The sequence below is a fragment of the Cervus elaphus genome, chromosome 9, assembly GCF_910594005.1.
Source record: "Cervus elaphus chromosome 9, mCerEla1.1, whole genome shotgun sequence".
Classification (NCBI taxonomy): domain Eukaryota; kingdom Metazoa; phylum Chordata; class Mammalia; order Artiodactyla; family Cervidae; genus Cervus; species Cervus elaphus.
Genome location: NC_057823.1, coordinates 101,204,806 through 101,231,499, shown reverse-complemented (window position 1 = coordinate 101,231,499; position 26,694 = coordinate 101,204,806). Strand labels below are relative to the sequence as shown.

The window sequence follows — 26,694 nt, the reverse complement described above, 5'->3', positions numbered from 1 at the left end:
ATGCTTACAATTATTTGGTTTCTGAATAACGAGTATGCACTAACTATAACAAAAGTAAAGAGGAAGAAATATAAAGAAAAAAATCTTACCCAAGTATTTTTGCACAATCATCATAATACTTCATGGAATTTTTCACAAAACTGAAGCCATTGACATCACACACATAGGATTGTCCATTGGCCCGTAGCAAGTCAAAGCCACAAACTGTTTGCTATTTAAAATAAATTATACACTTTAAAATTCCATTTAATTAAGACTGAGCCTTCCAGTCTTACTAGAATACAAATTTTATAAGTGCCCTTTACTTCAGAGTAAGTAAAAAACAAGGAAGCTACTTATTTGTAACTTGAATACTCTAAAATATATAGCACATGTCACATGATTATTTAAATTCTTCCTATGAAGTAAATGTAGAACAATAATGCTTAAGAGACTAGAGAGGCCAAGAACTCAAGAAGGTTCAATTAATGTTTAATTAAAATACAAAAGTAAAAAATTTTTAAAGGCTTTGATAAATTTTATGCTAGCAGAAATTCTAACAATTAAAAAAAAAAACCACAAAAAAAACACAAAAAGAAAAAAAAAAGAGGAGAAAGTTTTGAAGACACAGCCCAGAAGAAATGTCCAATTATTCTCATGAATCTTTTAAACTCTGACAACTACACACTTGTGAGCTCCTGAAACATATTTACTTTATTTGGGAGATAACAGAAAAGTATAAATTTCCTGCTTAGGCTCTAGGAATTTTCTGATCTTCTAGGTTTTATGTTCAAACCATCATGTATTAGTATAATATGATTTTAAGTCATGGCTTTTGGAATCCTGGCATTACAAAGTTAAAACAGTTCATATAAAAACCAATTAATATAAAGCTATTAAAACATACTTCAGGTTAAGATTCCTTCCATGAGAGACTTCAAATTATTAAGACACAAAAAATTTATTATTTAATAACTAGCAATATATACTAGTTTTAAGTTATATATCCAAGACAACGCTTCAACAAGGTAAAGCTTATCCTCTATGAGATGTAAGTTGTACTACTTCTGTTTTACTCTTTACTGCACAGGATATCAAACCCTAATAATACAAATTGAGAGAACAAGTCAAATATCTAAGTAAAAAGTTTTCTTTAAAAAGTGTATTAGAAAAAAATAATAAAATAAAAAGTGTATTAGTAGTTTTCATGAACATATTTTACTATATTTAACAGGCCAAATGATCAACTGTGAAGGCTAGAAGAATTTTTTAAAAAAAAAAATCATGTATCAATTCTATGAGTAAATACTTATAACCAGTTCTGTTACAGGAGTATATTAAAAAAATACTCCTATAACTCTATCATTTCAGTTGTTTTCTTCTATAACTGTAGTTTCTGAATAAACTGTCAGTATCCTTCTACATAATGAAGAAAGAATAAGAAGGAAAGGCCTTCATTTGTTATATATTCTTATTAATGGCACTACAAGAATCCTTTGTAAAGTTCAAAAAAAAAACTATTCAGATATACTATTTTATTTTCTCTACTTATCTTTCCTATTATAAGCCCAAACAACATCTCTTTCACTCAAAAAAGAAAATTCAAATTTTTACAAGAGTCTACATGACCTGCATAACATCTTACCTTAAAAGCCAGGCAGACTTTCCAAGCAATTAATTTTTCTCGTGCATTGAGAATAACAGGGTATCTCACTTCTTTTCCTTCACTATCTCGTTCTACCTTGCCATCAAGAGCAGGAGATTTTCGAGCTTCAGCATGGGCATAGTCTGGACCCACTGTATAAACCTTTCAGAAATGTTAAAATATATACATTACTTTAAAAAGATATATATGTAAATATGTAACAGCAGGCAACTAATTCAAATAAAAAATACCTCTGTTTCCAGGCGGTATTTTTTGACACATCTTTCTATTTTACGTGTGAAAATTTTCAACATTGGAAGAGGTTGTAAGTAATTATACAGCAAAACTGGTAAAATGAGGATCTGTTCTCTCTAAAAAATAATTATACTGAACATTATAAGGGACTACTAGAATGCATAATGCTGTGATCCTTCTCAAACTGTTTAACAAAAGAGAGGTATAAATAACTAAAAAATTATAGAAGAAAGTAACTGCCAAAATAAAGATCTAAGCATGGAAGGAAGATTTATAAGGGAAGCAAGGATTCAAAAGCAGACAAGAGAGGGAAAGGCACTCTAAGCAAAGCTAATAAACGCAAAGAGCAGAGGAATGAAACAGCATGACATATTCAGGTGAGAGTTTGTTATTTGCTATGGTTTCTACTGTATGAAGTAAGGTTTGTAGTACAGAGGGCAGGCCATGAAGTATCTCGTACGCCAGCCTTAAAAATCTGATTAATTACCTTGTGGTCAATGAGGATCCACAAGAGAATTTTTAAGAGGAGGCTCAAGATTCAGTTTACACCTAGGAAAGAACTCTCTATTAGACTCAGAGAAGCAAAAGGCAAGGAAAAAGGGAAAGATACACTCAACTAAATGCAGAGTTCCACAGAATACCAAGGAAAGATAAGAAGGCCTTCTTAAATGAACAATGCACAGAAACAGAGGGAAACAACAGAATGGGAAAGACTGGAGGCCTCTCGAATACAACTGGAGATATCAAGGGAACATTTCATGCAAGGATGTAAACGTGAAAGGACAGAAAGCCTAAGAACCTAACAGAAGAAGAGATTAAGAAGAGGCAAGAATACATAGAACAACAATACAAAAAAGGTCTTAATGACCGGGATAACCATGATGGTGGGGTCACTCACCTAGAGCCAGATATCCTGCAGTGTGAAGTCAAGTGGGCCTTAGGAAACATTATGAACAAAGCTAGTGGAGGTGATGGAATTCCAGCAGAGCTATTTTAAATCCTAAAAGATGATGCTGTTAAAGTGCTATACTAAATATGTCAGCAAATTTGGAAAACTCAGCAGTGGCCACAGGAGTGAAAACAGGTCAGTTTTCATTCTAATCCCAAAGAAGTGCAATGCCAAAGAATGTCCAAACTACCCACGCAACCGCACTCATTTCACATGCAAGCAAAATGAAAGGGAAAGTTGCTCGGTCGTGTCTGACTCTGAGACCCCAGGGACTATTCAGTCCATGGAATTCTCCAGGCCAGAATACTGGAGTGGGTAGCTTTTCCCTTCTCCAGGGGATCTTCCCAACCCAGGGAACAAACCCAGGTTTCCCACATTATAGGTGGACTCTTTACCAGCTGAGACACAAGGGAAGCCAAAGAAAACTGGAGTGGGTAGCCTATCCCTTCTCAGCGGATCTTCCTGACCCAGGAATCTTTCGGGGTCTCCTTCATTGCAGGCGTATTCTTTACCAACTAAGCTATCAGGGAAGTCCATATGCTAGCAAGATAACACTCAAAATATTGTCACCCTGCTTATTTAACTTATATGCAGAGTACATCACTCAGAATTCTGGGCTGGATGAATCACAAACTGGAATCAAGATAGCTGAGAGAAATTTCAACAACCTCAGATATGCAGATAACACCACTCTAACAAAAGAGTTGACTCATTGGAAAAGACCCTGATGCTGGGAGGGATTGGGGGCAGGAGGAGAAGGGGACGACAGAGGATGAGATGGCTGGATGGCATCACCAACTCGATGGACGTGAGTTTGAGTAAACTCAGGGAGTTGGTGATGGACAGGGAGGCCTGGCGTGCTGCAATTCATGGGGTCGCAAAGAGTCGGACACAACTGAGCAACTGAACTGAACTGATCAGGAGAAAGTGAAGCGGAACTAAAGAGCCTATTGATGAAAGTGAAAGAGGAAAAGTAAAACAGCTGGCTGAAAACTTAACATTCAAAAAACTAAGATCATGGCATCCAATCCCATCACTTTATGGCAAATAGAAGGGGAAAAATGTAGAAAGAGCGAGAGACTTTATTTTCTTGGGCTCCAAAATCACTGTGGACAGTGACAGCAGCCATGAAATTAAAGATGCTTGCTCTTTGCAAAAAAAGCTACGACAAACCTAGACAGCCTATTAAAGAGCAGAGACATCAATTTGCCGACAAGGGTCCATGTAGTCAAAACTATGGTTTTTCCAGGAGCCATTTATGGATGTGAGAGTTGGATATAAAGAAGGCTGCATGCTGAAGAATTGAGAGTCCCTTGGACAGCAAGGAGATCAAACGAGTCCATCCTAAATGAAATCAGTCCCTGCATATTCATTTGAGGACTGCTGCTGAAGCTGAAACACCAATACTTCCGCCACCTACTGCAAAGAACTGACTCATTAGAAAACACCCTGATGCTGGGAAAGACTGAAGGCAAATGTAGAAGGGAGCAGCAGAATATGAGATGGTTACGTAGTATCACCAACTCAATGGACATGAACTTGAGCAAATTCCAGGAAACAGTAAAGGACAGAGGAGCCTGGTGTGCTGCAGTCCATAGTGTCGCTAAGAGTTGGACACAACTTAGAGACTGAACAAGTTAGACAGAGTGGCTAAAGGTAAAGCAATTAAGACCTTATTTGTCACCAACAGAAATCACACCTATTTTTTTGGAATCACATTACAGTTGTCAAAGCTCTCTAAACATTTTTTACACTGACTGATGCTTAGAAACTGTGGTGGTTACTAGACTCTAACCCACTATATTTTGGATTGATTTTTAAATATTTTGATTAACTTTATTTCAGTAAAATTTGTCTCCACTGTAATCCTGTGTGGTTTATTTTAAGCACTGAAGAATATTATTCTATAAAAAGGATCCATAGGCTTAGATTGCCAAAGACATTCATAATGTAAATAGATTAAGAATACCTAGTTATAAAGAAAGAGAGCCAAAATAGAGGTCAGAGACAGCTAATCAAATGGACTTCCCAGATGGCTCAGCAGTGAAGTGTCTACCTGCCATGCAGGAGACCTGTGTTCAATCCCTGGGTCAAGAATATTCCCTGGAGAAGGAAATGGCAACCCACTCCAGTACTCTTGCCTGGAAAACCCCACTGACAGAAGTGCCTGGCAGGCTACAGTCCATGGAGTTGCAGAAGAGCCAGACACGACTTAGCAACTATATAACAACAACAGCAGCAGCTATTGCAAACTCGTTTTCTGACATCACTGGCAAACTCAAAATACAAACTCAAAATATACTTTATCAATCCTACCTTAACATCAGTACCATCTGTAGGCATAAACTCTTCATATATATAGGAGCCTGTTTTTCGTACATTGCTTTCTGGGGAGTAAACACTACTTCTACTGCCAATCTGAAAATAAAAGAAGTCTATCAGTGTAAAAACCAAATTATTTTCCTCTTTTTATAAAATCTTCTCTTTTACCATTTATTTCTATCATTGATATTCCAAAAATTTTTTTTAGTATACAAATATTTAACAACACGTTATGTAGTTGACACTATATTATTTCCTGCTATAACTTAAATAGCATAAAAATACAATGAACACTTAGAACAGTGTTTCTAAGATTCAACCATATTGCTGCAGTAACTCTGCTTTGTCACTACTACAGAATTTTCCTCTGTATAATATTCAGTAATTCATTCATTTGCCTATAATATATATCTAGGCAGGCTGTTGTCTAAGATTTAGCTAGTAAAGAAATGTTGCTTCGAACTTTCTTTTAAATATTCCTGGGACAAGTATGTGCAGGAGTATTCTGTGGCATATACTCAAAGTGAAACCACTAGTGACAGAAAATGCTCACATTCAACCTACAAAATAATGCCAAAATCTTTTAAAAACCATTTTTAATTAGAGTCTCTCCAGCAATGTGTAGGTATTCCCACTGATGTACAATCATCTATAACTCGGTATTGTCAGACCTAATATTTGCCACCCTAATGGACATAGAACAAGTACCTCAGTGTGTTCTTGCTTTGCATTTCCACGATTGCTTACATGTGCACTTTTAATACTGACATACTGCTAAGTTATATTTTAGAAGAAATATTGTGATAACAACGTCTGGGCTTATGCTCGTTTTCCAACTACCTCAATCTTTTTGATCTTGCTGATTCAAAAAGTAACTTAATGTCATTATCTTTTAGACTCGATTTACATTTTTTTTATTATGGGTGCAATTTTGAGCATACTTTTAAAAGATCACTGGTGTTATTTTTTCTAGGAACTATTCATTTGTAGGCCATTTTTCTAAAAAAAATGCTGGTCTTTACCTGAAATTCTCATATGACAGATTCATAAATGGAAGGTAGAAAGAAGATCAAATAACTTTCTTGGTATTTTGTACGTAAATTTAATAACTAAAATGATGCCTTTTTTTCCCTAACAAATGATGACATCAAGTTTATGAATTTATCTCTCAATGATACATTCTTTTTTTTTTTTTTAATGATACATTCTTAAACACAGTTTTACTAAATACTTGATTACTTTTAGTAAAGTTTATGCAACAATGTATAAAGAACAGTAGTCACTAGGCCAACAAAGGTTTACCTTTCGAAAAAGTCTTTGACTTCCACCACCAGCGGAGGTTGGATAATAAATGTAAACATTGTGATCTTCTGCACTGACTGGCTTTTCTACAAAAGGCTTTTGGAAAACTTCCCCATTTACTTCTACATGATCTTCGCCTTCAATCAGATTGCATTCTATAAATCAAACATAATATCAAGAGAAGTTACAAACGGCTTAGTACCTAGATATAATATAACCACAGTATTATTGAGGACTTCTTCAGGAGAACAGAGGTTACAAAGAGACCTAACTGTGGATGATGTACTGGTTTTTTGTGGTTGCGCTGGGTCTCCGGTGCCGCACACGGGCTTTCTCTAGCTGCGGCCAGCAGGGCCTCCTCTCGGTTGCGATGCACAGGCTTCTCCCTGCAGCGGCCTCTCCTGGGGCAGAGCACGGGCTCTGGGCGCGCGTGCTTCAGCAGCTGCAGTTCTGGGCTCAGGAGTTGTGGCACACAGGCTTACCTGCTCTGTGGCACATGGAACCTTCTCGAACCGGGGATCAAGCCCTTGTCTCCTGCATTGCCAGGGGGATTATTTACCAATGGACTACCAGGGAAGTCCTTGATTTGATTTTAACTAAAAATATTTTTATGCAAACATATGCCAGCATTTATTATCTATGATGACATTAGGAACTATATTCTTCAAAAATCTAATGGACCTGCTATAATGCTGGTATCTGGGTTTTAATCAAAGTTGCTCTAATGTACAATATGGTCATTAAAATTCCCCAAAATACTGTTATCAAAATATTCAATATTAAAACAAATAAGCATTTATCTTGCCCTTTTACACTATGTATAACTTACATGCTATGCCGTAAATAAGCAGGAAAATGAAGCAAAAGGAGCTTTAAAATATTAATATTTCAAAATTCTTACTCATCAGAAGTTTAGTTGTGCTATACTAGCATGAAGTTTCTAATACTTAATTCAACTGTTATAGACTCGCTTACCCCAATCAATACAAATTTATTAAGTATGTAAAAATTCTTCCTTATGATTCTCAGATATGCCAAACATGGACCCAATAAATATATGATATACACCTCCTGGTTATAGTAAGCCTTCTAGCTCATAATGTCCCATTTTAATTGAAATTTAATTGCCTATTTGGATCGTTTAAAAGAAATTGAATAGAATGCATAAGTTGTTTATAAATTCTATTTAATTATGGAGGAGAGTGGCTCAGAAGTCTTTGTTAAGAGACTTTTAAAACAGCTTGTTTAAAATCTCTTACTCTTACCTTTGGGATTATTTGGGTCACGGTTCAAAATTGCATAACGAGGAAGCAAAATACCTTCAGCTTGAAGAATACTATACACTTCTCTCCTGAAGAAAAAAAGAGAAAACCCTTATTGTTTTTCTAATGTTTCATAATAAGTGTATTACTGTACTATTCATAAAGTATATTACTACTTTTCTACCACTAAAAAAGTCACGTATATAGTCTTTCTTTGTAAGTAAACAAATGTCATTTAAAATACTGAAGAAATGTATTCTCAGGAAATATTCAGTAATATTAGAATAAAACTGCATGCACAAAACTTTCTGTGGCATATTAAAATACTAATTTTTAAAACTGGGAATATAAGTGTATAAAAAAGAAACAGCTAATTAAAGTTGCTATATCACAGTGACAAAATATCACCTAAAGTATTAAAAATCTTATATTCAAAGAATATTTAATGACACGGAAAAATGTTTATGGTCTTTAAAGAGACTACTGATCCTAATTCTGTAAAATGTGAGTGCATATATGTATTGCTTGCTATATGAAAAAATATGGTAGATGTAGTGGCAGGGTTAAATTAAATGCCCTTCTTCATTTATTTTCTAAATTCCTCTAAATGAATGCAGACACAGACACACACATACATATATATGCACTCCCACATACATTCACATTTGTAATATATAGACATCTATCAATACAAAAACCTCGGAAAAATGTTACAAAATTTCAGATATTAATAACATTACTAAGAAAGAAAAAAAAAAAGAAAAATAAAAAACTATAAGACCTCACATTTTATATAGCATTTTCTTAGATATAATCTCTTACTGTAATGCTAACACAGAATAAAATATTATGCTAGTGAAATTATAAGGGTAGCCATTAATAGCATCAAATAAATGCAATATATGCATCTGTATTTTACAATTTCTCTTAAATATCTATGTTTTTGATCTGTTAAATGAATTGCTAAGATATATAGTAACATATTTCTCAAAATGGTTCCACTTTACCATAATTTCTTCATCTATAAAACTGTATACAAGTATTTATTACTAAGTATTATTTCCAGGATACCACAAATTTATACATATATATATATAAAAGCATTGGTACTATGCCAGTTTAGGCAGATACTAAATAAATGTTGATTTTCCTCCCTTACTGCAGCCAACTTAACCACTCACCTATCTTGTATGAGATACTGCATATTCAAGTCATTGATTACAAATGGATTCCTGAGTTTGGCATAGGCAACTGCTTTGTCCAGTGGAAATCCTAAGAATACATATTATTAACATATTCTGTACAATCTCAAGTTGACATCTCTAACTTAATCAACTTTAATTTATGCCACATCCCATAAAAGACTAAGTTTATTATGCATATAGCTGTTTTTTGTAAGACAAAATAATAAATACATAAAACTTGATTTATCTTGTACTATTAAATAAATCTTATTTTTTCTTAATTTGATTGGTAAGGCACAGCAAGCCAGTGGTTACATAACTCCATTTAGAGTACTGATGTTTAGTTGATGCTTCCAAGTCTGCTGATAGAAGGTAAGACTACCTCATATACAAACAGAAATCTATACATAAATAACACAATTGTATTACAATCATCTGGTGTTCTTTTCAAAAAAGTTTTATGTGACTCCTCACTAAGATATTTTGATGCTACACACACAAATTAGCTGATAATTCAAAGAACTGAGGCATCTTTAAAAACAGCAAAAGAAAAAATTAATTTATATTCAACAGACATGCTCTAAATATAAAATATACTGATACTAGGTCAATGTTAACACACCAGAAATTAAGTTCTTAAAATTTCTAGACTTTGGTAAAATTACTAATTACAATGAAAAACAAATCAAAAGGCAGATATAATAAGAGATTTTTTAAAAATCTAAATTATTTTAATGGTTATACTTCACTTTCTGTATTGACACTAAAAGACTCCAATTTTATCCATCAACATGTATGATTAAGAATGGCAGGATACAAGAGAAGTTAACAGCATAAACTAGGGTTCAAATCCTAATTCTATCTTTCATCAGCTGTGTGACCTCGGGCAAGTTTATTTCACATCTCTAAGTCTCCGATTCCCAGCTGTAAAGGAATATTTTAACAGTCTTACCTAGAAAGGTTTTTGGGAAATCAAATAAAATAGTCCATATGAAACATTTATTACAGTATCTGGCATAATAAATATTCAATAAATGTTAACTTATTATTCCCTAAGTAACAATATTTTAATACATTTCTTATCTAAGGAAAAGGGTAACAGTCAGCAGGCACACATAGTATTTAACTACAGTATGCTACAGTGTATCTGTGAAGACACTATTTTGTAGCATTATCAGAATAGTTGAGAGGAAGTGTTAAACTTGAAGTTAAAAAAAAAAAGCTATGGTTAGTTAAAAAAGATTTATTTCTAAATTAACATTTAAATACTCTATACCAAGAATCACTTGGCCATAAATCACAGACCCTTCCAGTTTTATGACTAAGAATTCATCACTTACTGTAAAGATATCACAATGTCTATGGTTTGAAGCCTTCCAACAGAATTCAGGAAATAAGAAACCCCTATATAGTCATTATCCTGCTTTGGCTGCTGTTAAAGAGACAGCATATGGGATATGACCTTAGGTAGTAGCTAGATTTTATAAGTAAATAACTAACTTTTACTTAATAAATATGAAGAACCATGTGATGGTAAGGGAAGAACACCTTATCCTCCAGGTTAAGCAAACTTTTAAGATTCTCTGAAATGAGTATCTTCAGTCTGTAAAGAAGAGCAGGGTTTTGTCTTCTCCATGAAATGATGAAAATCAATATACATATCTCATCTATGGGAATACAGTTTTGACCTGCTGCATCCCCTTATTGCTAAAGGTGATGCTTTTTAAATTCCTAACTACAGCGAGACTTTAACACAGTTGGAGGCCACATAGTTTGCTAACAAAAATGATTTACTGTGAACACATTTATTATATAACTGAGTGCAAGTATTTTAGAGTTCTAAGTGAAAATTCAGATTCTTCGGTTATAAATTTTCAGATATACACTTAATAACTTTTGATTAGTGCACTTTGTCTGACTCTGCAACCCCATGGACTGTAGCCCACCAGGCTCCTCTGTCCATGGGATTCTCCAGGCCAGAGTACTAAAGTGGGTTGCCATTCCCTTCTCCAGGGTTTCTTCCCAACCCAGGGATCGAACCCAGGTATCTGGCATTGCAGGCAGATTCTTTACCATCAGAGCCACCAGGGAAGCCCAAAGTAAATACTTAAGCTTAACTGATATTTCAGTGTGATTTATAAAAAACAGCAAACAAAATAAAAATTCAAATATTATGTTGTTAAGAAATAAAGTATGCATAAGTATAGGAGGAATGATAGATCATTTTCTGTATGGCAAAACATATTGGTTTATAATACTCAAAAATCAATAATTTATTCCAAGAAACTTAAGAGTTGCAAAGATAAACATTCAAAAGTTCATCACAGCCCTATTTTTAATAGTAAAAAACTGGAAACCATCTTACTTTCAGGATATTAGTTAAGCATGATATATTATATCTGCAGGATGATACATGATCATACCATTGAAAACTAGCTTTTTGACAAATGAGTTAAAAGGAGAAAACTGCTTGATGTAATTAGGTTAAAAATTAAATATAAAATTACATATACACTATAACATTAAATGTGTTTGTAAAAAATAAACACAGAAAAAAGACTGAAAATATATCAAAATGTTAACATCACTTATCTGTGAGACTAGGTGAGTTTAATTTTACATTTCTATTTTATCTACTAGTTTTATAGTCAGAGAAAATGAAGAGGTTTACCTCCCTGTTTTTTTTAATACCTTTAGAATGAAAAGAAATAAGACAATCACACAAAGGCCAGTTTTCCACTGGTTCATTCAAAATAACATCCTCTTCAAATACTACTACTGTGATATATTTAAATAAGGAGATCCGTTCGAGAATTTCCTTCATCGGTTTGGATTTGGATTTCTTTGCCATGGAACATATTCCAACCACAATCTGCCTTTCTGGAGGCTAAAACAAAAAGAAAACAAAAATAAGGTTGACTTGATAACATCTCCAAAGTACAGCTATCTTAAATCTCTCTCAGGAGTAGATAAAGCATGCAATGAATCAACAGAAGTGACAAATTAACCAAACAGACATTTTTCAAGATTATACTGTTGTGACAAAAAATAGGTTTATACAAAGGTCTGGAAAAAATTTTTTTGAGTTTCAGAACACCACTACAATTTTCATTCAGCTTTCAAACTTAAATACTTCCTTAACTGGCTCAGGCATTTATTTGTCTTCTTCACACCAAAAAAGAGCAAATAAGGCCTAAAATAAAAAGGACAATGGGAGAGAGATAAAGAACTCTCTTCCCTAAAATAAGACGTTCTCATTACAAAGCTATGCAGAGTTAAACTACTTTTGTAGATTGAGTTTGAATGTATGTTGATCACCAATGAAAACTTAAAAGGAAATTTTAGAGAAAGCCACAGTGCTAAACAGAGGTGTCTATGCTCTTGACACCCCAATCTTCACACTCAACATTCCTAGTTTACAGTGTTGCTCATCTCTGGCAAAATGCTACAGCTCATTGCTACAGCTCAAACGCCGTGATTCAGCCTGAAATTTAAAATGCAGAGTACAGAAACAACTTATGAAGTTCTATAATTATTCAAGATTCATCCTAAGGTCTTTGCATTCAGATACTTTGAGCTTTATCAAATATAAAGCAGTGTCCAGTTTTCCATTTCAGTTCTTCTCTCTTCTGTATTTCATATGACATTATAATCCGGGCTCAGAAGTGTTTCACTAGACTCTTATTATAAATCTGAAAGTAACCCTGGACAACACCCGAACTGCTCTTCATGCTTAGCAGTGTTTCTTTATTGCCTCTTCTCACTCATATGAAATTTAGAGTTCAAAATTGGTACTGGATTTGATGTTACCAAAGATTGTAAATTCTAACCTCCCTAGGATCTGCTTTCACTCTCCGATCATTCAGTTTTATGTTCTTCAATTCTTTCCTGATCAAAAGCCTTGACACAACTCATTATGATGTTCCTAATGTAGACTTCCCCAGACAACAAGAGTACTCAGCCTAACATCTTTGATATCTTAAAAACAATCTACAACATATCATTTCCTCAACCTATTGGTCAAATGAACCAAATCAAGTTCCTCAGAAGTAACTATGCACCACCAATGTGAACTCTATTTAATTAATACCAGTATTCCAAGAACTATGCTAAACACTAAGAGTTACATATATAGAAACTACCTGTCTTCAAGCACTTTGAATCTAACAGGGAACACAGTAATACAGTTCCTAATGATAACAGAAGTACAGACGTCAAAGTATGGAAGTACTACTGATGCAAAAACATTCAAGTTCCTCAAGGGAAAAAGAGCCAAGGAGAGGGGAAAGAATGAACAACAGGAAATCTGAGGTTTGAAGAATAACAAATCATTCACAAGGTATCCAAAAAGGAGGGACATTTCATAGAGGTCAAGGAGCACTCACACTAGCAAAGAGGCACAGGACAGATGGAGTATGTGGGAAGCAATCTGGTACTGCTGCAACATGAAAGGTGGACAGCAGACAGACAAGTGCAGCTCTAGACACAGGAGAAGCAAAAGGCCTTCTATGGAGGAAGACTGGACGGGGTTTATCAGTGCTATTCTCAATGTGCCCAGATGAACCCTAACAAAGAGCTAAGGGTAGCAGAGGCAGAATCAATGGTACTTTCCTGTCTAAGTCAGTCAGAGAAGCTCTGCTTTTATTTTTTAGTGAGTAGACTTTTTTCACATGAGACTTGAGATGAAGAAGTTTTAGCTGATATGAAGTTTGAAAATCATTGTTTTTTCCCTAGGGGTGAGATGTGGGGTGGGATTTTAAATGGGTGACAGCCCGATTTTGCATTTCAAATATATCACTGCACCGTGAAAGCTGTTCTTAAATAACTATGACAAAATTTGAAGTCATCTAATAACTATTTTTAGTACATTTTTACTACTGAAATCAAGGATAACACGTTTTTGTTTTAAAATGAAATTATCTTTTCAATTGGGAATATAAGAAAAACATATTTTAAGTTTGTATTTTAAATCAGTTCTGTATGTGTAAAGGGACAAAAATGATGAGCAATAAAAATGTTGAGCTAACCATAGCAAAATAAACATAATAAATGTGTATTAAACATTTGGTATGGTTTACATATACACGTACAAATTCCCATAGATACTTGAGGTAGTTTCCACTAGCTATGCAGTTTAGACTTCTGAATAGTTAATAAATAGGGATATCTTCAGGTAAATAAGTACCACTTGTGTTGACAACATTGCAAACTTAATGAACCGGGTTAAGCTGTCTTCTTTAGGACCTTTAAAGTCCTTTATTCTTGATGTATTTGTTATGTACTTCTACATACAAGGAACTCTTTTGATTTACGGCCCTAATTACTCTTTCTCCTTGTCACCTTTTCTCCCCAGCCCTGTGTTATACTAGGCATATCACTGAAAGACACTAAAATAGTCATTATGAAACAACTTAGAAATGTGACCTCTAATCGTCTTCCTGAAGCACTATAGAGTCAATAGTGTTACTAATGAAACACAGTACGTCTTTTCAGTTTAAAAATTTCCAACAAAATTCAATGTGGGGGGAAAAAAAAAGTCTTCCCTTGTTTAAGACAATGGTATCAATTCCCCTTCACAGTGATCAGTAAAAATCTTACTGGTCTTCAAACAAACACTTACAGACTCATCTTCCTCCTCCTCATCTTCATCTGCATGGTGGAAGAAGTGTCGATAATTTCCAGCGTTTATTTCTGTATCTTCGGGTCCAACAAAGAATCTGGGGGCTTCACTCATTTTTATTTCATTGACATAAATATAATTTAAACGTGCTATGCTAAAACTGTTTCTACATAAACAGTACCTGAAAAAAGCATTCTCTCTATACTAACTGACACATGGGTCTGTTGCAGCTTGTTTCTGCTTATACAATCACTTGAACGTGTGGTGACAGTTAGTTGGCAAGTGTTCATGTGTTCTCAGATATCATTACTTCATTGTTGATGCAGTTTAAAAGACAAAGATAGTGAGGTTACTTCTTCGGTGAGTTGATGTGGCAATCCTTTTACCTAAAAGGCAATGAAAAAAGTAATTTTGGAGACTGTACTTCAAAAACACTCAAGTAAAAATAACTTTGACATTTGTAAAATTATTACCAATAACTTGATTTACAAATGAAAAGACATTTTCTCTCATAAATTTAAGAAATTTATACTCTCATTTTCAATATACATCTTGAATATCTGACAAAGATGATACATAATAACAAGATTAAAAAAAAAAGACTACACTAAATTCCTTAAGTCTAAAAATGTCTAATGAATTAAGAGAAAATTACTCAAATTATAACAAAATCATAAAAAGACACATCTCTCTGGACACAGTTCAGTAATATCTGAAGAGCATGGAAAAGAATAGATGAAATATAATGCAGGCTTAAAAGCGACTGACAACTATACAACAATCTAAAATTACATTATATCAATTTCTAAAAGGCTTCAATTTGTAAAAGTTCAATTTGCAAACAGGTTTTTTTGGGGACCATAACCATTCTGCATTTTGATCTCACATATAAATCAACAAAACAATATTAGAACGAAAACAAGATTTCATTATAAAAGCAGCTCGTCAACTTTTAGCATCAAAAACACTTTTGCAATACTGTGTAATAACTATAAATGAAGTATAACCTTTAAAAATTGTGAATCACTGTATCATATACTTGGGTGGATTCTGGGAGTTGGTGATAGACAGGGAGGCCTGGCGTGCTGCAGTTCATGGGGTCACAAAGAGTCGGACATAACTGAGCGACTGAACTGAACTTACATAATTGTTGGTTAATCACTAAGTCATGTCCAACTCTTCTGCGATCCCATTGACTGTAGTCCACCAGATTCCTCTGTCCATGGGATTTCCCAGGGAAGGATACTGGAGTGGTTTATCATTTCCTTCTCCAAAGAATCTTCTCACACAGGGATCAAACCTTCGTATCCTGCACTGGCAGGTGGATTCTTTACCACTGAGTCCAGGGGAAGACCTAACTTACATAATATGTCAACTATACCTCAATTTATAAAAATTTAAAGTAAAAAATAAAGCCTAAAAAAAACCTCTTTGGCAAATCTACTAAAATCTATGAATCTTCTCAGAAAAAAAAGCACATGTACACTAAATTCTGCAAGGAACTGTATGTGATTGACAGAGCATCCAAACCTTTCCACAAAAACTGATGCCCATGAACATCAGTTTAAGAACTATCATAACAATGATATAACCACAAAATATTCCTTAGCAAAGTTGTTTACATGTACTTGGTTCCTTGGTTATGTTAAAACTAAAAACTACCAAGATGAAACTACTGGATTAGAAGCAAGCTAGATAGATGCCCATCAGCAGATGAACGGATAAGGAAGTTGTGGTACATATACACTATGGAATATTACTCAGCCATTAAAAAGAATTCATTTGAATCAGTTCTAATAAGATGGATGAAACCGTATACTAACGCATATATATGGAATTTAGAAAGATGGTAACGATAACCCTATATGCAAAACAGAAAAAGAGACACAGACGTACAAAACAGACTTTTAGACTCTGTGGGAGAAGGTGAGGGTGGGATGTTCTGAGAGAACAGCATTGAAACAAGTATACTATCAAGGGTGAAACAGATCACCAGCCCAGATTGGATGCATGAGACAAGTGCTCAGGGCTGGTGCACTGGGAAGACCCAGAGGGATGGGATGGGGAGGGAGGCGGGAGGGGGGATCGGGATGGGGAATACATGTAAATCCATGGCTGATTCATGTCAATGTATGGCAAAAACCACTACAATACTGTAAAGTAATTAGCCTCCAACTAATAAAAATAAATGGGGAAAAAAAAAAAAAGAAACTACTGGATTAAACATTCTTAAGAGTTGAATGATAAGCTAGCTAGAATTGCAAAGCATAATGCCAAAAATCCTATTCCTAAAGGTCTAATTCCAGTTTAATTGGTGATACCCTATGAAACATTAAAATTAGTTTACCTAGCCAGGTTTGCCTTTATCCACCTTTAAAATTGTAACTACATTGTTATGAAATTTTAAAGTTTGTGATTAAAGAATAAAAGCAAAATCATTCACTTTATATATCAGTGCTTTTTATTCCTATTTCCCTTGCACTGTTTTACGTATAAAAGATATGTGCTGAAAAAGAACAAAATAAAGTTTCTAATTGTAAAACTTGGAGGTGAGTTGATCTCAGTTTTCTTTTGTATCAAAAGGCAAACATCTTTGGTTTCTTTTTACTTTTTTACTCCTCCTATCCATCTAAAACTAGTCTAATATTTACTAACAGAAAGGGCATGTGTTCTAGAGTCAGATATACCTATTTAAATCTTTCATTAAATGACAAACAGATTATGCTAGTTTCTCTAAGTCCGTTTCTTCATCTATAGAAAAAGGGAGTATCATAAAACCCTGTACCTTTGTGAAAAGTAAGTAAATGTTTGGTATAGATTAAGCACTCAAACTTTCGTTTCCACAGGCACTCTATAAACTACGCTCCCTACTAACATAACATGAAAACCTAACAGAATGAATATTGCCCATTATTTGTGGATGTAAATCTATTCAACAAATAGCTTTTAACCTATTATAGAGAAGGTACAGTATTAGATGTGGCAATACAAAGTAAACATGAACCTTTTTCTTAAGGAGCTTAAGGTCTAGAAGGAAGACAGCCAAGTAAATTAACATTTTCTGTTTTAGTGTGGTAAGTGCACCAACAAAGCTGGACAATAGAAATATGCTATAAGGTCTCTAGTCATCTAAGGAGGCAACAGAGAGAGCTGTTTATCAGTACATATAAAAGCATGTTCACTTATATATACATGTATGCATGCAAGTATGTATATACGTACACACTTTATGGCATTACTTTAAAATTGTACTTTTTCTAATTTAGCTACTCTAATGAAAGCAATAAGAATCCTGTTCTACAGCCAGAATTTAAAATTAATCCTCAAAATTAATTAGTGTCCATCATGAAAAGTCTAGAGTGCATAAAAATGAAATTTTAGAGATAAATAATACCATGACCCAGTGGCAGAACTACTGACTGTAGTTCTTAGTTATGGAATTACTGGGTTGTATTTACTACTAGTCCCTTTACAATATATTTTCCCAAATTTTTGAGCTACTTTATACATGTATTATGTGTGAGTAGAAATATGCTTGTGGAGAAAAACGTGTATCCTGTACATTTCTTCCAAGAGTATTAATTAATGATTTATCTGTCCCCTTCTCTTCGCTTAAATTCTGTTTCAGTCTTCAACACTGCTTCAAGTATATAAATGTATGTCCCCCATCTGATTATGAGTTTAGGTCTGAAAATCTCATTCACTCATTTGGAGAGAGACAACAGACAAATCAACAAATAAATGTATGTTAGGAAGACCTCAATAATATAGTGATATCTGAGTAGAAATATGAATTAAATGAGGAAACCAGCCATGGAGTTATATGATAAGAGCATTCCAGATAAGAAACAAACTATAAAGGTCCTAAAACTGATAAATATGTGGCATATTTCCCATGACCAAGGAAAAGTAAGGAGACCATTGCAGCTGGAGCAGAGCAAGAAAAAATGGCAGGAAATAAAGTTGGAAAAGTAACTAGGATGCATACAGAGGACTGAGAAACCACAGTGAGAGTTTTCAATTTTATTAAATGTGGCTGGATTTAAGAGAATGGGAGAAGTAGAGGCAAGGTATACTGACAATTTTTTAGGAGGGCTTTGCTATAAAGGTAGGCAAAGGCCTTCTTTTTTGTTTCTCTTTTGATATATGAATGATACTTACAAATACCAGAAATGGACTGAACAGGCTAGTGGTTAAAAGTGTGGATTCTGGAGCCAAAAAGACTTGATGGTGAATCTTAATTCCAGTAGCTGTGTGACCTTGAGCAAGTTAATTAACCTCTCAGAGCCTCAGTAAATTGTATCTATCTTTCAAGTCATTTTACAGATTAAGTTATATTTTAAAAGGTCTTATATCCCATTGCTCAGGCAATATTCCATACCAATTTAATCAAAACATTTGGGAGAAGGGCCCAGGTACTTTTATGGCTCCTCAGAATCTAATGTGCAGCTGAGTTTGAGAACCAGTGTACAACTCAAAAAAAGAAGGGGGAGTGTAGAACAATGGAAGCACATAGTAAGCAAAACATGTGTTTGCTCCTTATGAGAGCATGCTATTATTATAGGAAATCTGATGATCTGATAAAAAACAGAAGTGATGAAGCAGAGTCTTGTCTTCTTGATGCTTGGCACATCAAACATCAAGTACCTAACAAATATTCCTCCACAAACCTTTCCTTAACAATTTCCAAGATTTTTTCGCTGAATCATTCACTTTGACCTTTGGTCACCTGCAACCTTGGCATTACTTAATTGTTTTGGTTACGTATATCCCTTCAAAACATGATAAGCTTCAAGAGAATGAACATTTATTCAACACTGCTACCTGGCAAGTAATTTGTTAACCCAGAGCCTCCCAACACATAGCCTCACCATGAATCAATACTTTAAGCATATGCCAAAAAAATTGTCTCAGCATTTTTGGAACCCAGAATCCCCTGGCCAGTTACCTCCAACACTGCTCTCTACAGTTTCTCCTGGAAACACTGCACAAACACTATCATTTTCTATGCATGCTCTAACAAGAAAGTTGGGAAGTAGTTGTGACTTTGTGATTTTGCGATTATTCTCAGCAATCCTAGGATTATTTTCCTCATTTGATAAATGCTTGCAGTACATAAATGTCCATCATTATAAATGAGGACATGAAGCATAGAAAGTTCAAGAAATTCAACTGTAATCACACAATCAATAAGAGCTGTAAAAACAAATCAAATCCAGGTCCAAAGACCATCATAAACACTTAAAGGCAAAACCAGGACTCCACAGTCCTTATCACAGCATTACCCACACTTAATAAATACTTATAAAGCTAAAAGTATGAAATAAATCTATTTTTTGTTCCCCCTACCCAAGTGGAATGTACACTGAAGCACAAAATGAAATCTCATGGGCATGACAGGAGATCCAAGACATTCTAAATGAATTGCTATTTCACCTGAATCCCTGATGAACCAAATATAGCATATGCCTTTCCGCATTATAGAGCCTTTCAATCAACCTACATCCTGTCATAAATTCCAAAACATGTAACTGTTTGACTTTAAAGACATTAAAGACATTATATTATACAAATATCAGAGTTGAGCCTTTCCCATTTTTAAGATTCTTTCTATAGTAATAGTCCCATAAAGGACTGGCTACATTAGAATTACCTGGGAATATCTGTAAAAACTGAAGTTACTATACCTACCACAAATCTTCTGTAGCAGCATTTCTTAACCAGATAATCTATATTTTAGCAAATCAATGTACAGCCAGATTTGGTAATCTGTTTATTTGTGCAAAACACACATACCTCTTAAGGCTGATTTCTAAATTTGAAATTAGTACATGCTACTGAAGTATCCACACTCAAAGCATTGGTTCTCAAACTCTATATTGCGTTGCAATCACTTGGAAGGCTTGTTAAACCACTGAACTAAGAGCCTGAAAGTCACACCTCTGCCAACCCTCAAATACACATCAGTACCCTCTCCCATCCTTTATGCTCCACAGCATTCTGGATCTATCTTAATGTTTCCACTAGAGTTATGGTTTTCCTCCCCAACTTTCTATTGTGAAAATTTTCAAATATTCAGAGAAATTGAAAGAACAGCTTACTATAAACTCCTATATACCCACCACTGGACTCAACAACGGCTCTACCATCTAAGTTGTAGACATGAATACATGTCACCTCTAAATACTTTTGTATACATCTCCTAAAAACAAGGGCATGCTCTTACATAACCACAATATCATTTCCACATAAGAAAATTAATGGTTCTATAACACTACTCAAATGTAGTTGAATGGATGCTTTTAGAGAACAAAGATGTCATCTATAAATTCCCAGTACTTTTACATAGCATTTATTTGGGTGAGGAGTAAGTGTTCCACCAATTGCTAAATTTAATACCCTCACAACAACTACCCTGCAAGTCAGGAGTTTAAACCTTGCAATAGCAAGCTTTGATTATACAACCTGCACCTTCTGCCCAACCATTTAATCACTTGCTTTAAACAAGGCCATGTAAATTATCTTGGCTTCTGAATTATTTATTCTGCCTCAGAATAGTAAAGCTCCATGAAGACAGCTTGTGTAGGTCGTTAGACACAAGCAGAAATCTCAAATATTTTTCTTAGCAATACTTTCAGCTACTGAAAACCTTAGTAAAGAAAACTGGAAGCCATGACGCATACTGGTAGGACAAAGGTAATGTTAATAGTTTAAAATATTCAGATAGGTGAAGTCTGAAAAGCCGGCTTTTCAATACAGGTTCGAACATTTACTAACAGCAAAAATTTACTAGGGCAAATGAAGTGAGGCTTAGAGATGAGCCTCAGTTCCTACCTCTGTCAAATGAGAATAACAGTCTAATTCACCTCTTGGAATCGTTCAGAGAAGTACAGAAGACAAGACGTAAAGCACTTGGGACACACAAGAACTCAGTGAACGGCAGCTATTTTTTAATTTGCTTGAAACCAAACCTTTTATTTTTCACGCGGAATTTTCAGCAGCGAAGCAAAACCCTGTCCCACTGCAGAGCTAAAGTCAGCAAGGAGAGCTTCCTATTTCCAGAGCGAGGCTTGCCCGCACGCGGACGCCGAGGCTGGCGTTCTGCACAGGGCTGCAAAGGTCGCAGGCGCCAGGAAGCCGCGGAGAGCCTGGTCCGGGGCCCCGGCGGTCCCCAGCCTCACCCCTTCTCCCTCGGCAGCGCGCGGGGACGCCACCCTCTCCCAACCGGTTCGGCGCGACAGGGCCCCGCAGCCTCCTCCGCGGAGGACGCGGCTGTGGGTGTCCTCAAGCGGGGTGGAGGGAGCAGGCGAGGGGCAGACGGGCGAAGACTGAGGAGGGAAAAGGAAAGCAGCCGTTCTCTACCTGCCCTCCCCAAACTCGAGACTGCCGACTCTAGGGGAACGAAACCGCCAGCGCCTCGCTAGTGCCTTTCGAGCTGAGGTGAGACCTCCGTTACTTCAAAGCCCAGAAAGGGAAGAGGGAAGGAATGGAGGAGGAGAAATGTAGACGCCGAAGGATCCCTTCCAGGCTGTGACGGCCACTCCGCCACACCCGGGCCGCCTTTCTCTCTGGCCACACGCGCCGCGGAGGAGCGGCAGCCAGAGCTTTGAAACAGCTGCCCTGCCAAACGCTGGGGACTAGGCTCCGCATCTCGATTCTCCTCAGTTCTCGGGGCCCCCCCCCAGCCCCCCGCACCTGCCACGGCTGCGGTCGTCACGCGAACTGCAGGAGATGTCCGAGTCCATTCAGGGACTCCATTTCCCCCCCTTAATCCCGGGGGAGCGGGGGTTGGGGTGCGGGCAGGATGGAGGTGCCCGTCGAAGAAGACTCCAGCTGCTAGCGGGAACGTGGGTCTTCTCTCCTCAGCAGCTGCTGAAGGGCCCACAAAGAGGTACCAAAGGTACTACCGCACCTCCCGAAGCCCGGTCACGCCTCTTCCCCTCCCGCTCCCGGTCTCACACAGAAACCTCCCCGGGCGGAACGACTTCCGGCAAGAGCCCGCCGATCCCCGCCTAACCTTTTCTGACCGCGGCTCCGAGACACCCTCCCCGCCTCCCCGGCAGAAACACGCCCCTTGTGAACAACCACACGAATAGTTCCGCTTCCGGCAGCACCACATAAGTCGCGAGAGGAAGCTTAAATCTTGACGGTAGCCTTTTGGACCACTTCGGTGAGTGGTCGTTTTAGTGTGCTCTCACAGCTGCTGATCGTTTTAAAATGAGGCGTGACCTGACTAATTTCAAAGCCAGGAGAGGCAAGCAATTTAAAGAAGGGTTTAATTGGCTTTGTGGAGATTGCGCAGGCGCCCTTGGGGCGGGAGGGCCCTGTTTGGGGCGTTACATTGCCGGCGCCCGCCGAGCCGCGAGGGGCGAGTTCCGTTGTCGGGCTGCGGGAGGTGCCTACCCAAGATAAAATTATTGAAGGAATTAAGTAATAAGTATTTTCACTTAACAGGAGTATTCACTGGTTTCATTTAATGTTTTACCAGGGACAAAGAGTAGAAAAATAACCAGATTGGACCCTGAGTTTTACTTAACAGGTCATTTTCTTGCTTACGCTAAATTTAGCTGGACCTTGCCCGTAAGAATTAGTTAACAGGTAACCAGAACGCCCTGGAAATGCTCAAAGTGGCACCTGAAACTGGGAGCAAACTCGGAAGTTTGAGTGTCGCATTTGTCCGAGAGGAAAGGATTTTCTTCCCCTCCCGCCCCCCTTACTTTATCCTGGTTGTAGTTTCATCGGGCATTTCCCATTTTTGCCCCAGATCAAAAATCTGTGCGGGGAGAGCAATGCGAGCTTACAGGAGAATCTTGTCCTTTTGTTTTGAAAGAAAATTACACCTCTGTGGGTTTTCTTTTAAATTAGTATGTCTGACCCAAAATGGAAAAATAGTTTTTTAAAAAATTCATTTCTCACACGTGGCTTCATTTGCATATGGAGATGAAGCCGTTTTTAAGTGAAATTTGCACGTTGAAGCGAAGCAGATTATAGGGAAGAGTCTTGTGTAATTGGATTTCCCAGTCGTTTTCGTTACATAAAATTGTGCTCTTCCAATTTTTCAGAGATTAAAATAGAGTAATGGAGGAGTAAAGTTAATCATCCCAAGTAAAATGCTTATTGAAATACTACAGATTTTAAGTTTTAAAGCTGAAACTCGTGCATATTATAACCTTTTAGAAGCTTCAGTTAGGTGCTCCTGTTGGGTTTTGCCCTAAGTGAAACACAGTGAAATCCCAATTTTATTTAAAGTGGTACTTAACTACCTTTATTAAACACAAGATAAAATTATTAAAGGAATTAGTAATAAGTATTTACACTTAAAAGAAGTATTCACTGGTTTCATTCAATGTTTTACCAGGGACGAAGTGTAAAAAATAATCAGATTTGACCCTGAGAGTCATCAATTAGGAGTTGTAATCAGACAACTTTATTGCCTTTTTTTACTCCTAGGTATTTCAGCACACAAGCAATTATTTGTCAAAGAATTCTTGAAAATATGAGCATATCCAAAAAAAAGGTGTAGTGTAATCTTCATCTTTATAACTCAAGCCACTTAACTCTCCCTTGTAAACGATTTCTTTCCTTAATAATATTTGCAAACAGACATTTTATTTATGTTTGTTCTGAGTATTACAGCTTAAAGCCATTTTCTCAAAGTAACTGCTGGGGTGGTTTCTAGGGTCCAAGTAGTGAATGTATTAGAGAAGGGAAAAATTATTAGTTCTTTTAAATTTCACCAATAAGTAAATAGCAAACATTTGCAGGAAACTTTTAACCTTCCACTTGGGCTTCCTTGGTGACTCGGACGGTAAAGAATCTACCTGCAATGCAGGAGACCCAGGTGAAGAAGGGAATAGCTCCCACTCCAGTATTTTGCCTGGAGAATCCCGTGAACAGAGGACCCTGGCGGACTACAGTCCATGGCGTTGCAAAGAGTTGGACAGGACTGAGTGACTAACACTTTCACTTAGAAGGCCATACTTTTTGTGAACTGATTTTTCTTTCTTATGCATTTCTGTTTCTTCTTGTCATCTGTCTTTACTGACAGAACAGTATTATGGATGATAATACTTAAACATTTTAACAATAATTATACATTGCTTTATCATGTGCAAAGAGCATTTCAAATCCATTATCTCATTGGTCTTTGTAATTGTGAAAAAAAAAAGGATAAGTAATATTTCCGTTTTGTCAAACATGGATACTGAGACTTGGGTAACTGTTGCAGGCTAGAAATTTTGACTCCTAAAAGCCTTACCTTCTTCAGTTCAGTTCAGTCATTCAGTCGTGTCCGACTCTTTGCGACCCCATGAACCGCAACACGCCAGGCCTCCCTGTCCATCACCAACTCCCGGAGTCTACCCAAACCTATGTCCATCGAGTCGGTGATGCCATCCAACCATCTCATCCTCTGTTGTCCCCTTCTCCTCCTGCCCTCAATCTTTCCCAGCATCAGGGTCTATTCAAATGAATCAGCTCTTCTCATCAGGTGGCCAAAGTATTGGAGTTTCAGCTTCAACATCAGTCCTACCAATGAATATTCAGGGTTGATCTCCTTTAGGATGGACTGGTTGGATCTCCTTGCAGTCCAAGGGACTCTCAAGAGTCTTCTCCAACACCACAGTTCAAAAGCATCAATTCTTCGGCACTCAGCTTTCTTCACAGTCCAACTCTCACATCCATACATGACCATAGCCTTGACTAGATGGACCTTTGTTGACAAAGTAATGTCTCTCCTTTTTAATATGCTGTCTAGGTTGGTCATAACTTTCCTTCCAAGGAGCAAGCGTCTTTTACTTTCATGACTGCAGTCACCATCTGCAATGATTTTGGAGCCCAGAAAAATAAAGTCAGCCACTGTTTCCACTGTTTCCCCATCTATTTGCCATGAAGTGATGGGACCAGATGCCATGATCTTAGTTTTCTGAATGTTGAGCTTTAAGCCAACTTTTTCACTCTCCTCCTTCACTTTCATCAAGAAGCTTTTTAGTTCCTCTTCACTTTCTGTCATAAGGGTGGTGTCATCTGCATATCTGAGGTGATTGATATTTCTCCCGGCAGTCTTGATTCCAGCTTGTGCTTCCTCCAGCCCAGCGTTTCTCCTGCTGTACTCCATAGGCCCTTTCTGAAGTGAAGTAATTGTCACTTTTGAAAGGTGTGCTTTTTTTAAATTCAGTGCTACCTCACCTGTCAGGAAATGCAAGTAATTCTTGTTCATTCACAAATAGTTGAATAGCCACTGTGTCCCTATAAAAGTCACCTTGTAGCTTTTCTAACAGAAGACTGAACCAAGTATCAATGTTATGAAAGCTGAGGATGAGAAATAATTAAATTAGTGGGGGAGAGGGGTTGCGGTTGGAAAAACATGAAATTTGAAACAACAGAGACCAAGGTTTAAATGTCAATGGATGGACTCACTTTATTGCCTTGAGGAGAGCAGATAATCTCTCTGAAGCTCCTCTCTCTGAAGCTCTGTTTTTTAATCTCTGAAATATATGCAAAATTACTACCTACCCCTTGGGATGTTGTGAGGATCATCACATAGTACCGTATAAATGTTTGCAGCTATTTTTAAAATTTGCTTTTGTAGTTATTTTTAAAAATTAATTTAAAAAATTGTTTCCCATCTATAATTTTGGCTTTTCTAGATATCATAAAAAGAGTAGCATGTAGTATGTTTGTAGCCTTTTGTGTCTGGGTTTCGCTTAGTACAGTAATTTTGAGATTCGTCCCTATTAAATATATTTGTAGTTGCTTTTTGCTGAGGGGTATTCCACTATGTGGATCTACCACAATTTGTTTATCCATTCACTTGTTGGTGAACATTTAGACTGTTTTTAGGTTTTGGCTGTTATGAATAAACATTCTAGAAACATTCACATACAGATTTTTGTGTGGACATGTACTTTCATTTCTCTTAAGTTAAAGCTATTTTCCAACATGTTTACACCATTTTTTATTCTTCTTTTTGTGTGTGTGTGTGTGTGTGTGTGGGTTTTGTCATATATTGATATGAATCAGCCATAGATTTACACGTATTTCCCATCCCGATCCCCCCCCCACCTCCCTCTCCACCTGATTCCTCTGGGTCTTCCCAGTGCACCAGGCCCGAGCACTTGTCTCATGCATCCCACCTGGGCTGGTGATCTGTTTCACCATAGATAGTATACATGCTG

General features: G+C 36.6%; 2 protein-coding genes across 13 annotated transcripts in view; one reads left to right on the top strand and one right to left on the bottom strand.

The window, feature by feature from the left end:
* PPIP5K2 (diphosphoinositol pentakisphosphate kinase 2) overlaps positions 1–22,683 on the bottom strand; it is a 77,092-nt gene extending 54,409 nt beyond the window's left edge. For all 10 annotated transcript variants that reach the window (XM_043913731.1, XM_043913722.1, XM_043913724.1 and 7 more), the window contains exons 1-9: positions 22,214–22,683; positions 14,519–14,904; positions 11,590–11,785; positions 8,896–8,986; positions 7,718–7,803; positions 6,453–6,607; positions 5,145–5,246; positions 1,625–1,786; positions 90–211 (exon numbers count right to left, since the gene is read on the bottom strand). In XM_043913731.1, the coding sequence (XP_043769666.1) occupies positions 90–211; positions 1,625–1,786; positions 5,145–5,246; positions 6,453–6,607; positions 7,718–7,803; positions 8,896–8,986; positions 11,590–11,785; positions 14,519–14,632 (1,028 nt within the window). In that variant the 5' untranslated portion in view covers positions 14,633–14,904; positions 22,214–22,683. The remainder of the gene's footprint in view (positions 1–89; positions 212–1,624; positions 1,787–5,144; positions 5,247–6,452; positions 6,608–7,717; positions 7,804–8,895; positions 8,987–11,589; positions 11,786–14,518; positions 14,905–22,213) is intronic.
* The window catches only part of GIN1 (gypsy retrotransposon integrase 1), a 30,177-nt gene continuing 26,080 nt past the window's right edge, over positions 22,598–26,694 (top strand). For 2 of the 3 annotated variants that reach the window (XM_043913734.1, XM_043913733.1), the window contains exon 1: positions 22,629–22,688. The gene's annotated coding sequence lies outside the window, so the exon portion shown is untranslated. Of the gene's footprint in view, positions 22,689–26,694 lie in introns of all 3 variants that reach the window. The other variant, XM_043913732.1, reaches the window with a different exon arrangement.